The sequence below is a fragment of the Gordionus sp. m RMFG-2023 genome, chromosome 2, assembly GCF_954871325.1.
Source record: "Gordionus sp. m RMFG-2023 chromosome 2, tfGorSpeb1-WG-v2, whole genome shotgun sequence".
In the NCBI taxonomy this organism is placed as follows: Eukaryota; Metazoa; Nematomorpha; class Gordioida; order Chordodea; family Parachordodidae; genus Gordionus; species Gordionus sp. m RMFG-2023.
The window spans coordinates 12,280,568-12,295,721 of NC_088776.1; the positions used below are offsets into that span (position 1 = coordinate 12,280,568).

Consider the following 15,154-nt stretch of genomic DNA (forward strand, 5'->3'; position numbering starts at 1 on the left):
CAAAAAATTTTTTATTCTATTTTATATAAAATTAATTTATTAAAACTAGAAAATTTTTCCTACATACCAAATTATACATATAAGTATAGGATGGATGAATGAGGGATTTTTAAAATTTATAATAAAAAAATTACCGGGTTGGACGAAATTAGAACCGAGATATTTGAAGGGTTTAATACAGAGCCAAGATTTGCAATAGCTTTTGAAGCCCGGCTTTTTGATAAATTGAAATTGTATAGGAACCTACCATATAAATATATAAAGACATATAAATTAACCTACAAACCAATTGCCAATTTCCTGCCATGAAGGGGTAGAAATAATATATCACATAATATTCAAATAATAAAATCCCATTTCTAAGTTTAAAGGGTCAAATGCCTTTTTGACCCTCCTTCTGTATATATATGCCTCTGCCATTTTTTGATTGTAAACTATGTCAAAATCAGAACTAATTTAGAGATAAAAAAAAATCAGGACTAATTTAGAGATAAAAAATATACAGTCTCGTGCAATTATGCTCGAAATATAAAAATATAAACATTAATTACTTGTCCTATATTGGTCAGTGTAACCTTTTTGATTATGTGCTCCATAAAATAGACGTTTCCAAAATTAATCTAAATATTTAAAAATAATACAATTATGAAAATTTCCAATATTTTCCTTAAATTGCACATATATCACAAAAAAATAGAACTTTACTTCCAATTTATCGACACTGGCTTGTGGCAAATAATCATTCTCGATACGGTCGATATTTTTCATAGCGAATTCGTAAGCTTTTTTGAATTTATTTTGGTCAATAACGTGAACCTAATAAAATTATTAGATTTTTTTAAAGTGATTTTGCAGTATAATGTCAAGAGTCGATATCGATGATGGGGACAGTGCTATAGACAATTTAAGTTAGCGCTAAAATTTTCTTTAATTACTCTAGGTTACGATTGGCAGTTTATAGTTATTTTTTAAGGATGACTGGCTATGTAGAAGCTTAATTATAAACTTTTATACCGACGAATATTTTGATATGATTCTAATTATACTATCATTTTAAATTATATATTATTAATTTTTATTATAGAAATTTAACCTATCAAAAATTTATTTCAATTTTAAATTTAAGAATACATTCCAATTGAATCCTATTTTAAATTTAGGCCATGGTCCATTCAATATTATTCATTATTTTAGACACTTGCATTATTAAACTTTTTTAAATAAGATGAACGAGAGGAAATAATAAGTACTTATACATCGTATCTTTTTTATAGGCACAAATATAATTACATGTCTCCTTAAGAAAACTTTAGGATAGTTATTTTTATTATTAAAATTCTTGTATCTCAGGTTTATAAATTACGCAATTTACAATTCATCCCAAACAGCACTTTACTCCTTATAGTTTATGATTTCTAAAAGCGACATTATAATTTAATATTTTCCGATATATTTTTTTTAAAATTCTTTTAAAAATGCAAGCTCCGTGAAAAAAAAATTAAACTTTAGTATTGAATAGAGCGCTAACGGGTTTATGATCGCTTAAACGCAAAGCGAGATGACTTCTATAAAGTAGGAGGTTGACTTTTTCGGAGCTAGCCGATTTCCAGAGAATTCTATCGCACCATGATGGTACTCTAGCCTTTTCGCTTTTTTGAGTTTAAAAGTTGAACATTACTTCTTTTTTTAAAATCTTTATTAACTTTTATAAAATAATAGTTGATGTAAAATTTGGGATAATAATTCAACTCAAGGAATTTCAACTGAAGGAAGTTTTTTTAATTGGATGAGATATTTAAAATTAAACTGAAGTAAGGAGTAGGATTAGGAATCAAGATTAGAGATATAGGTTAAGGTTAATTAAAAGTTTGAGAGATTTTAGGGTTAAGATATGTTAATAAAAATGGTTTTTAATGAAATTCAATCTAACCTGTCAAATCTGACAGGTTATGTAATTATAAATAGACGAATATAAATTTATATAAATCAGCTGTTGCAATGTAATGGCAATTTCCCTGAGTCGGACCATAATCAAAATTAGGTAAGTAGGTAGCTATTGAGCCATATTCACGATATATTGTTTTTAGTTTTGTTCGATCTTCCGGCGACCAATATTTTTCTGAAACCACCATTTGGATGAGGTTAGGGTTAAAGGACCATAAAGATATATTAAAATTAATGTTTAATAAATATCCGCTCCTAAAATTCTGAAAGAAAAAAAATAGATCACCCGATTTACAAACTAATAAAATTCAAGATGGAATACTGTTTAAATTTAGAAGACATTTTAGGGGAGGTAGAAAAAATAAAAATTTAATTTTTTTATATTAAGAATTGAAAACCCTGTTATTAATCAAGTAACTTTTTATGTAGGAGAAAAATAAAATATTTGAGTTTATGAGTCCACATTTTGTTCAAAACGTATTTATTTCCCCTCAAGTTACAGTAGACCTAAAGATAATATTAACTGTGTGTCACGATAGCAATTATAAATGCTCAAGAAGATAAATATATCATAATTTTAACATTAAGGTTATAAGCACCGTTATGCCAGTAAATTCCTTTTACTCTCATAATCATCTAATAAAGTCACCCTTACACCAGTTAACTTTTTTTTCTCCCCCTTTCTCATAATTGTCTAAAAATTACACATTTTGCGACGCTCGCTGATCTCATGATAAATCAGATCACAGATGTCAAGCATTATTTTGCACGTTAGATGTATACTAAAAATATCCCATCTAAGAGGAAAGAATAAAATTTTCAAGGATTTTGTATTAGCTTTTTGCCGTGGGCATTTCCAATCATTTGCTTTCATAAAATTTCAACATCTATGCTAAATTCTTATATGAATATATAAAGACCACAATAACAGCCTATACTTTTAATCTGGAATACATGGTGATTTCTTATGACCAGAGAAACAAATTTTGGTGTGATTCTGTGGTAAATTTTTGTATTACCAGATATGCCTATATTTCACAAATGAATAAATACAAACTGATTATTTTCATATCGAAAAATTTATTGTTTAAAATCATGCGATCTATGAATCTGTCAAAATTGCTGCGCTTACTGATAATGCGACCAATACGAAATTAGCTATTTAAATTATTATCCTTATTTTTGGTAGAAAAATAAATTAAAAATGTTTTTTTATCTTTTCAAATCAGAAATTTTTTCAAATATATTATAAACACCATTTATGTCATATCTTAATTAAAAATTCATTTTAAATATTCTTTAAAAAAATCTAAAATATTGCGTCATCTAGCGGATATATTTATATCATTAAATTTGAAACTCCTGAAGGAAGCAAAATTTATAAACTTTATTAGAATCCCGGAAAAAAACCCCTGGAAAAAAAACCCCGGAAAAAAACCCCCGGAAAATAAACCCCCAGGAAAAAAACCCCCAGAATTTTTTTTCATTTTTATAGAATTTAATTAAGACCTAATAATATAGGCATATTTTTATTTGGCCTACCCTTCATAAAAAAATGCTTAAATAAGAAATGATGTTTGAATTGGTACTGGGAAAAAATGCCTCAGTAAAATAACTATGTATTGTAAAAAAAATTTGCTATAGTAAAAATACGATCTTTAAATATGATATTAAATAGACTAAATTTGACAAAATAAGAAATTTTTATTTTATTGGTAAATCATGATTATGTATATACAAATTTTATAATTTATAATAATAATTATATGGGTTGACATCGAATATTGAAGGAAATCGCTCTTATAAAATCTGGAAGGCTTCGCACCCCATCACGGTATTCTTCGCAAAGTTTCTTTAGCCGAATCTGGTTGTTAGAACTCTGCGATTTTGTTTTCGATGTACAACTACCTATGCGCCATCTTTCAAGTTTGGTTTCATCGGCAGCCACCTCGCATTTCATTTTTGAGTACCCAGATTGATGGGTGTTTATTCCCAACCAGATTAGAAAAACGATGATTCCAACCTTCGCATTGATTATTTGTTCGTTCTTCATCTGAAAGAGTGCTCTGATTCACGTTCCAGGTTTCTGGAGGAAATCGAGGCTCAATTCGACGTGTTTGGGATTGAGAATTGCTTCTTATGACCTCCCTTGATACTCCATTGACATAATTTTTATCGAAATAATCAAGAATATCCTTACCATTGCTCGGAGTAACCGATCTCAGGAATGTCATTGCATTGCCCATATCACATAACGGAAATGCTAAGCCGTCCATCATGCCACAAAAAAAACTTAGTTTCATAGGTCCTGTATATACCACTCTGTCCTATTAAATATTAGATTCAAGGAATCATCTGTTGCGAACATTATTATGCGTTCTTCAGCTTGTGGGCCATTATCAAATAATAAAAATCGTTTTGAGTTCTGGGAGCCACAATTTGCCCAATCACCTATAATATTTAAATTTTTATGAAAATATAATTATATTTAAACTAATACCTTCAATAACTAGGTCTTCCAAATTCTCAAGATTTGAAGGGTGTTGCATTGCTTTGTGATTCCTTAGAGTTCTTTTTATAGAATCTTCTGATAACATATGCGATTGAACTCTTTGGTCTAATTTTACAATTTCCTCTGCATAAATTTGAAGAGGTTTTGCCAAAGAGTCTGCACATCGCTTCTTCATGTTAGCAATGGATTTCATTGCTACTAGTCCATCAATATTTGATGGATGATTATGAGCTGTATCAAGAACCGGGTCTTGATTATCGAATGTTGAAAAAAGTATTGCTCGGCATTTAAAAGAGAATATGAATAAAATATTTTTGTAAATTAAAAATTTTTTTTTGTCTTTATATACAGCATAAAGATCCAAATTATTATTGTTTAATTTTATAAATAAATACCAATTATAGCGTTTTTAATTGATAAACAATTTTTATTCTTTTGATTAAAAATACATTTTAAAACTTTTTTCCGGGGGTTTTATTTCCTGGGGGTTTTATTTTCCGGGGGTTTTTTTTCCTGGGGGTTTATTTTCCGGGGATTTTTTTTCCGGGGTTTTTTTTTCCAGGGGTTTTTTTTCCTATTACCACTTTATTAGTATTATAAAAACTTTATAATAAATAAACAAATATTTTCATATTTAATTTTTACTTCTTTCCCTATAAATGTAATGACTATTTTAAAATAAATTATAAATTAACAACTATAAACATACTATAAATATGTTTTTATATCATTACATTTATAAACTAAAGTATTCAAAACTTAATCTAAAAACTAATAATAAATATCCAAAACGTTTAACGTTTATGGGGCAGATTTTTTAATAGGGTTGCTTTGGCAACCTATACTATTTTAAATTTAAGTAAGAAACTGTTGAGCTAATTAGGTAGCATTGGGGTTCGCTCGCCATCTGACCATTATACATTAAGCATCACTGACGAACGCTTTCTGAATGAGATGATGGTTGAAGCGGTGCAGAATTTGCCAGCTGAATAGCTTGAAGCTATGCTCCTACCTAGATTAGAGGTTTTTAGGATGTCCCACTTGTTTTTCCTTAAGTATTTTATGTAGTCAAATTGAATGGCTACCATCCTCTCCACTATCTATTATGTAAGATTTTCAATAAAGCAGGTTACCTATCTACCCTGAAAGCTGTAGGACTCAATAAAGCTGACGGAAAATGATTAGAATGAAAATATCTAATAAAAATACTCTTTCAAATGAGTTCTTTATTTTATTAAAACAAATATGTACATATAGAATAAACATAAAAAATATTTTAAAAAAAAATATATTATAGTGCATACAAAGAAAAATTAATAGTAGTAATCATTTTCCTCTGGTGATAACCGGGTATTAAATTTAAAATTGTAACGTGAGATTTCACTAATTTTATCAAAAAGGCCTTCGAAGTTGTTTTAAGGCTCTTGGCTAATGAGTTTGATTAGGGATTTGCCTATTTCCCAAATAAACAATTTATTGACCACGATGGATATATAATAGGGTTGGCCAATAAGAATTAATTTAATTTAAATCATGATTTAAATTGTGATTTAAACCACTTCTAATTTTTTTTAAAAAAATTAGTAATTTAAATAAATATTTTAAATAAAATTCTATTTACTAAATTTGATCAGACTTAGATTATTCTAGAATCAAGTAATCTTTATATAAAAAATAATACTATATTGTACTACTAGTAATCATTACTTATTAGATAAAAAAAATACTTGATTTATTTTGTATTTTAATTGTTTCAATTTTTGACATTATTAATAGAATATATGAAGATTATTTAATATTCTAAAAAAAATTAGTTTAAAAGTACTGTGAACCCTCCTTCTAAAAAAGGCTTCTGGTTCTTAAATATCTCTGAACCCTGTTCGATTTATGGTTTGCAGTCTAGAAAAATAAAGACTATAAAATTTAGTAATAATAACAGAAACATCAGTTTTTTTTATTTTACATTTAGACCATAAAAATAATTTTATCATTACAATTGGAATAATGCAATAGAATAATACATTACCAGGGATGTATCGATATTTATTTTTAAAAATATCAGATATATACCGATATTATAAAATTTCCCGATCCAATTTTAAATAAAATGTATCTCAAATTATATAAATAAATAAATTATTAATAAAAATATTTTAGATTCATGAATATATACCATAACTGATCATTAAAATATATTTAAATGACTTATGTTATGGTATAGTTAAGTTGTAGATGTTATACAACTAATAAGTTATGAGATGAGTAAGATATATGCATTTAAATCAAAACGATTAGTATATTTACAGAATATACAGTGGGATCAGTAATAGTCCGACATCAATTTAATATATGAAATATCGGATCGGTATCTAAAAGGTAGGATCGGTACACCCCTATGAAATAAAATTTAAAAAATAATATTCTTTTTTATAAAAATTTATAAGAAAATTATAATGATATCTCCCAAAATCTAGATGTAATCTATCTATGCCTAACTTTGACAGTGCATTGCGTAATAGAATCAATTAACCTAAAGGCAATTTTGAATTTAATTACTTTAAAAAAAATTAGTTTTCCTAAAAGATCCCTAAGTTTAAAATAGACTTCATATGATGAAAATACTCACTATTGAAGCTGTGATTGTTTTCCTATCTGGTAATTATACCAAATCAACTTTTCGGTCCGACCTTTTTAATTTGAATAAAATTTTGCGTACTTCAAAAGTATCAAAAATAACTTTTTTTGAAAAATACGATTTTAAAAAATTGAGATATTAAAAATTAATGATTTTAAAAATATAAATTAAAGGAAAATTAAAATTCACGAAGGATATTCATGAAATTAAAGCTTGATAATTTCGTTTTGCAATAAATTATAAGTACGCTTAGTGTCATTGATGGGCTTATTGTTAACATATTATTCTTTGATATGGAAAAGAATCTGGTTTCGCTAGTAAACAAAAAAAATTTATCGTTCTTTAGGATGCAGAAAATTTATTTTCATTGAATCTAATTATATCCACTTTTTGCTCAAATCTTAATCACCAACGTTTTATTACATTAGATTAACAGATCCCCACATTGATTTACTATATTCTTAACAATATCGGCTGAGAATTTGAATATATTTTAGTATTGCTTAGTTAAACCGATTGAAATACTGCATGAATTTTTAAATCCCAGATATTGAGATTTATTAGATTAGTCTTATCTCTCCTGCCTCATACTCTGGTATCGTGGCATAAGAAAAATTCATAACTTTTATAGGCTTTTCAGCCTATTTATAAAATTGTGCAAGCATAATTATTTGATCTGAATATTATCTTTGTGAGCATATATTGGCAACTAACCTATTCTGGACTGTTACTTATTTAAAGTAATATTGATTGTATCTATTGATATGGATATATTATTTATTTCATATTAGCTGTCAGAATTTATACTGTTTATATTTTTTTTGTGATAAACGCCTACGTAATTGATCAGAAATAGTGTTTTCAGCCTAAATATTGGAAATTGAGTCATCCATTTCATAACTTTTTGCAGATTCATTTTATAATTAAAGTGCTTATTCTTTAAGGATTTGAGTATTTATATTTATAATATTGAATATTTAACTACATTAGGCCAATTAATTTCAGAACTTAAATGGTATGAAGGAAAGATTCATTTTTATACAGTGAAAGCATTAAAATATATTTAATAAGTTTAGCATATTTTCAATTATTGTTTTTGGCAATGATATCAACTCAATACAAGCACAAATGAGAGGACCTTTTCATCATTACAGAGAATAAACTAGAGGACTTTAACAATTTCTTAATTAAATTTAAAATAGTATAGGTTGCCAAAGCAACCCTATTAAAAAATCTATTCCATAGACGTCAAAAACGTTTTTGGATTTTTATTAGTTTTTAGATTTAGATTTGAATATTATGGTTTAAAAGTAATATTATATAAAAACATATTTATATTCAGTTTATAGTTTTTAATTTATAATTTGGACATTATTTTGAAAGAGTCATTACATTTATAGGAAAAGAAGTGACTAAAAAATTTAAAAATGTCTGTTTATTTATTATAATGTTTTATATAAGAATAATATAATTTATAAATTTTGCTTCTATCTAGAAATTAAAATTTAATGTTAAGAATATATCCGCTAGATGGCGCAATATTTTTAAAAATAATATTTAGTCTTTTGAATTAGGATATAAATGAGTATTTAAAACACATTTAATATATTTTAAAAAAATTAATAATTTTGAAAAGAGAAAAAAAACTTAATTTTTTTACTAGCAAAAATATGGATAATAATTTAAATTGTATTTGTGGCATTATCAGCATGCATAGCGATTTTGACAGATTCATAGATCTAATGATGTTAAACAAAAAATTTCTCATTATGAAAATATTGGGTTTGTATTTATTCATTTGTAAAATATAGGCATATATGGTAATGCCTACTACCAAATCATCAAAATTTACGATCTTTTCAAGATTAAAAGTGTCTTTTATTTCCATAAGAATTCAGCATGAACATTAAAATTTTATGAAATTTGAAATGCTCACAGCAAAAAGTGAATAAAAAATCCTTGAAAAATTTATTCTATCCTCTTACATGGGATATTCAGTATACATCTAACGTGCAAGATGATGGTTGACATCAGTGATCTGTTTACAAATCACACGTTTTCATAAAATTTCAGCACCATGCTAGCTAAATTGTTATTATGAAAATAAAGACCATAATAGCTTTTAATCTGGAATACATGATATATGACTATATTTCACATATGAATAAATACAACTGATTATCTTCATATGAGAAAATTACTGTTTAAAATCCTACAATCTATGAATAAAAATTACTGTGTTTATTGATAATGTAACCAATACAAGGCACATAGCCAGGAATTCTTAAAAGAGGGAGGGGGGAGGATAATTTCTTTATATTGAAATAATTAATTTTGGGGCGGTAAAAATTTATTAGAACTAATCATCATATAAAATTCATAAGAACCAATCATATTTTAAAATTGATAATTTAGAACACAAATGATAAAATATTAGAAAATTCAAAGAGCGAATATAATACGGTTAAAAAATATTATAGATTATAAACCGATATGTAAATCACAACAAAATATAAAATTAAATATTTTATAATGATTTAAAAAATTAAAAAATATTATCCATATATAAAAATTTAATCTTCTTTGCGATTGCACCAATTTTTTAATGATATGTTCTATTTAGGGGATTAGATCTCGACGAGTAAAGCCAGTCTATTAAATCAATTTTAAGATTTCAGGTTTTTATTCTTTGTAATGAAGAAAAGGTCCTCTCATTTGTGCTTATAATAATTAGTATCATTGCCAAAATATACCATAATTTTAATCATTTGGAAAACTTATAAAATACATTTTAAAGTATGCAATGCTTCCACTGTATTTCTTGGAAAATTATCCACATAAATGAATCTTTCATTCATGCCATTTAAGTTCTGAAATTAATTGGCCTAATATTCAATATTTAAATATCAAGATTTGAATAATCCTCAATTGAATCCATGTTAATATTGTAAGGATTTCTGGTAATATTGAAGTTTAGAATAAAATTTAAATATAATATATTTAAAATAAATTTTACTCATAGAAGGATTTAAAAACAAATTTTACCCATCGTGGTTTAAAAATAATTACTACTAGCAAAACTTCTTTTTTTTTATAAATAACTGAAGTTTTAATTTTTTTGAATTTTAGTTTAATTTTCAAAAATCAAAAATTTTTTTTGTTTTGGTTTATGAATCTTAAAATCATTTCGCCTTCACCTCAACAATCTCATATGGTCGATATTATCATTTGGTTTTCTAAGTTGTAATATATATTCACGATTTTCATAACTTCAGCCATTCATTTTTTTGAAAAATATTGCATAATTAGTTGTGTAATAAATATTTAATACATCCAATGGAAAAAAATAGGCAGTCATATTAAATCTAATAATATATCCTCCTCAGATGAAATATCTTTTTTGGTGATTGTGATATTTCTCCAAGGGCATACAAAATAGGCTATTCTAGATCCAAAAATGCTGTAACATCTTGGTGTCAAAGGCTCCATTGTGCAGTTTTGCAGTTTTTTTTCCTGTAGTGCAGGAAGTCTCAGAAATAATTATATTCAGCGAATTCTGCCTATTTGGGTATTTGTACATTTCAAACACTAGAAATTTATCATAGTTATTAATAGAGCTAAATTAAATAGAATTTTTTGGTTATGTAAAAGAATAAACTTAATTTTCGTGAGATAGAATATTAACCCTTCAATACTCTGGTGGGGTATAAGAAATCCCAGGCATGCTAGAAATGATATTACATAAAAACGGTTAAATATTATCATCTGGATTCTTCAGTAGCTTCATCAAATATATCTAAGAATCTATATTCCAAATTTCATATATTTTGATTGAGTAGTTTTTTAAGATATAAGCATTTTGTGACTGATTGGGGTTTGTGAGACCCCACCAGAGTAAATTTGTAATTTTGTAAGATATTTTTTTTTAAAAATTTTTAAACTTATAAATATATACTACTATATTATAAAATTATTAAAATAAAATTGAAATATCTTATATTTTGAATGAGATATATGAAAAAGGAAACGTAAAGATTTTCTCTGGTGGAGTTATTTATTCTTATTTTTCACCAGCTGACTCAATTCTCAAATTATTTTTATCATTTATAATGATTTTTGCAAATTGTGAAACTAAATATATAAATATTTAAGATGTAATATCATTTTATTTGAAGTTATGACAATATATTTAATAGTGAGGATGAAGATTTTATATATGATAGTGATCATGATACACAATTTGAATTAGATGAAGATGAAATGTTAGTTGCAGACAATAAACTTAATATTATTTAGGTAAATGTAAAGTATATTTCTCTTTAAAATTAGCTAAAATATAAGTTTACTAAATGGAAAAAGGATCTTCCTAAAGAATAAGAACTCATCAACAAAATTTAGTTATTCATCTGCCAGGAGTAAAAAAATAAGGGAAAGAAGCTGACACTCCTGAAAAATGTTTTAAATTGTTCATAACACCAAAAATGATTGAAGAGATTATTTATCACACCAATGAACAAATTAAGATTATATGTAAAAACTATACTGACCAATATGAAAGTTCTACTAAAGAAGTTGATGTAACATAATTCAAGATATTACTGGGAAATCTTTATTTAGCTGGAATTTTTAAATAAAAAAACAAGATTTTTTTTTCCCAATATGTAAAATAAATTTATGTTTAGAACACATTAATGTTTTATGTAAGAAAATGTTTTGCATGTCAAATTTAACATATTTCAATGTTTTATATATTTTTATGTTTGAATTTATTAGTGTAATTTTTTTTTATATGGAAGAATAAAGATTCATATTATGAATTATCATGATTATATGATAGATAAGTTATTTTTTTAATTTAATATTTGAAATTTAAAAAAAGTAAGCTTTTTTTAAAAAAAATTGGCACAAATTATAATTATCCTCATCATCTTTATTCTAAGATTAAGAAATAAAAATAAATAAATATTATATCAAGTTTAAGGTTAGTTCTATCTTATATCCAAATATTAAATAAAAATAATGAATATAACTGGAGATATATACATATGAAATTAAGGTCTATTAAACCCCACCCGAGTACTAACGTCATTTTTTTCACCGGAGTATTGAAGTGTTAATATACAATAAATATTTAAATTAATTTTAACTTGATAAACTATCCTATTTGAAATATAATACTTTGCAATTCAAAATTTATAAAGCCCTTTTATATTTTTTAAAAAATTTGTTCTAGGGGTATCCCTCTCCCCAGGTACGCGTCTTAATATGAGATTAGCTATTTAAATTATTATCCCTATTTTTGTTAGTAAAAAATTTTAAATGTTTCTTTTATCTTTTCAAAATCACAATATTTTTTAAAAAAAGCATTAAACATGTTTTTAAATACTCATTTATATCTTATCATAACTCACACAATATATTTTAATGATATTTTTTAAAAAAATATTTAAAGCTTTTGTATAAAAATGGTGGTAAAAATGAAATAATAATTAATTTATTAAAGTGGATCCAATAAAAATGAAAGTAATTAATACAATAATATGGGAGGAAAAGGAAGCCAATAAAAAATATACAATTTACCAATAATAAATAAATATTGTTTACTTTACCAAAACAAAAAATATATCATATATAATATTAGAAATATTTTACAAAAATAATGTTAAATTGATGGGGGTACATAGACAGACGTTTGCCTTCGGTGCCAGAAAGTGCGGGTTGGAATCTGGTTGATGCAAAAAAAATATTTTCTTTTCTGGGATCTAATTTCGCCCTAAATTCAAATTTGAACTTGAATTGATCCAATTCTGAACTTGAATTGGAAGGGTATAATAGTCTCTTTAAATTTTATAACTTTAAGTTGATAGGAAATTTGATGGAAAAACAAAATTAACGTTAAGATGATAGCAAATAGTTCACTTCTTGATCACTATATATTAGATTTAGTATTGTAAAGTAACTTTGATAGTAATGCGTTACCTTTTTTGAAGAAACGAAACACCATTCGTTGCCTCCTTCCAGAGGTAACGAGAACGTGTTTCTTTTTTTAGTAACGGTAACGCAAAACGTTACTTATTGTATTATAAAATTACTTATATTTATTTTTTAAATATTATAAATAATTTAAGTTGAGTTTTTAATTCACATCAACCACCAAGTTCCTTCATTTTTATTTTAAATTTTCGTGTTAACTTTTCAGTAAGATTAATATTGAATGAATCAATGTATGTGTTAAATTACTTTTTATTCTCTAATAAAATTTAATTTATTTTATAAAGAATATAATGTCAATTGTACATTTTCTTAAGATGAAAATGAGTTAGGTCTGCCTTGGCTACAATATGAAACATATTTTAGACCAAAAAAAACTTACAAAGTTTACATTTTGTAAGTGTAAATTGTCCTAACTCAAATATTTTAACTTAATTTGTGGAAAGGCATCCTCCAAACTGTCACTATTTTTAAGGAAAAAATGGTAAGATGTCTGATTAAACAAACTGTGAAAGATAATTTTTTTAAGGAGAATGGTCACACAATTGACAAATATTGTGATAAATCCAAATTACAGATATTTCCAAATAATGACACATTCATAAATGAATATTGTATGGCTATATATATAATTTTATAGGTTATGGAACCTATTTCTAAAAAGAAAAATACATTTGAAAAATCTCATTCCAACGGTAATTATTATAATATTTTAAAAAATGGCTTTAAATAATTTTAGTTTGTAACTTATTAATGCAATTATGCAAGACAGAGATAAAAGATATACTTGAAATATTGTTTACAATTTTCTTTCTTTCTTTCTTATGATAATATTATATTTCAATATACGTTGACCATCTATAAAAATGAATATATATTATCAGCAAAAATTCACCAGCTATTTAAATCAGATTGGCCCTGGTAAAATTAGATGTCAACGAAGGAGGAAGTTTTAACTTATTTCCTATTTAAAAAAAGATCTTGACTAAGAAAAAGCAGACTAGAATTCTTTAAAAAACAACATACCTACAGATTATTTTCTGCTAAAGGTTAAAAAAAATTGGATGAGGATTTGAATAAAGATTCTTTTGAAGATGAAATAAGCTTTTTTCAAAATAATATTATATTTTACTAAATTTCCGTAATAAAAATTTTTATTTACTAAATATAATACGACTCTCCCATCCTCTGCATCAGTTGAACGTGTGTTTAGCATGGCGAAAGCTATGTTGAGCAGCTCTCTTGCTTATCAGATCAAAATTTTAGAAATCAATTGTTGTTTATTTTATTTATAAATTATATATTAAAAAATTATCATAAAAAGAACTTATCTTATAATATATTATTATTTGCATAATTTTATATTAGGCTTCACAAGTGCCGAGAACTTTGGATAGCAATAGGTTTATGTTAGGATGCTCCAATTGTTTTCCTTACACTTGCATTTTAAGTAAAGTGGCAGTCAAGTCGGATGGTTACCTCTCCACTACAAATTCAGCAAGGAGAGAAGCATCCAACTTCAATCAATTCTCTATTATGTAAGATTTTCAATAAAGCAGGGAACCCATCTAACCTGGAACCTGTAGGGCTCAATACCGCTGACGGGAAAAGAGTGTCCATCAGGCCGCGTTTATAACTAGAAATCTCGAGATTCAAGATGTGAAAGAACATCGTCCTTGAATAATGAATCTTGGATGATGGATTTTTAACTTTAGAATTAACCATTAACCCATATCTTTGACAGTTGTAAGGTAGACATATGGCTAAGTCTAGCTTAATAATCATAGTTTATCTGAATTCCTTATTTGTCAAAAAGTATATATTGACAATCTTGATAAGTCTCTAACCATTCATGACCTGATTTATCCATAGACCTAGTTTAACATGACTTCATCAAAAGGTTTAATTAATTAAAGAATGCGATTTCTTTGTTAGTGGAGAAATAAAATAAAGTATTGATCGGGGTAATGGTAATCCACCAGATTTTGCTGGAAGGATCGTTTTAGCCAGCTATTTTGGTTAAATTTTAGGTTTACTCTGTTCTCGAGTATCGAATAAAAATTTTCTTCATA

The 15,154-nt window shown here is 25.9% G+C and overlaps 1 protein-coding gene across 1 annotated transcript in view; it reads right to left on the minus strand.

The window, feature by feature from the left end:
• LOC135923645 (inositol polyphosphate 5-phosphatase OCRL-like) overlaps positions 1-15,154 on the minus strand; it is a 35,887-nt gene that overhangs the window by 11,923 nt on the left and 8,810 nt on the right. Inside the window, exons 12-15 of the mRNA XM_065458509.1 lie at positions 1,505-1,649; positions 706-816; positions 552-620; positions 135-243 (exon numbers count right to left, since the gene is read on the minus strand). Coding sequence (XP_065314581.1) covers positions 135-243; positions 552-620; positions 706-816; positions 1,505-1,649 — 434 coding nt within the window. The remainder of the gene's footprint in view (positions 1-134; positions 244-551; positions 621-705; positions 817-1,504; positions 1,650-15,154) is intronic.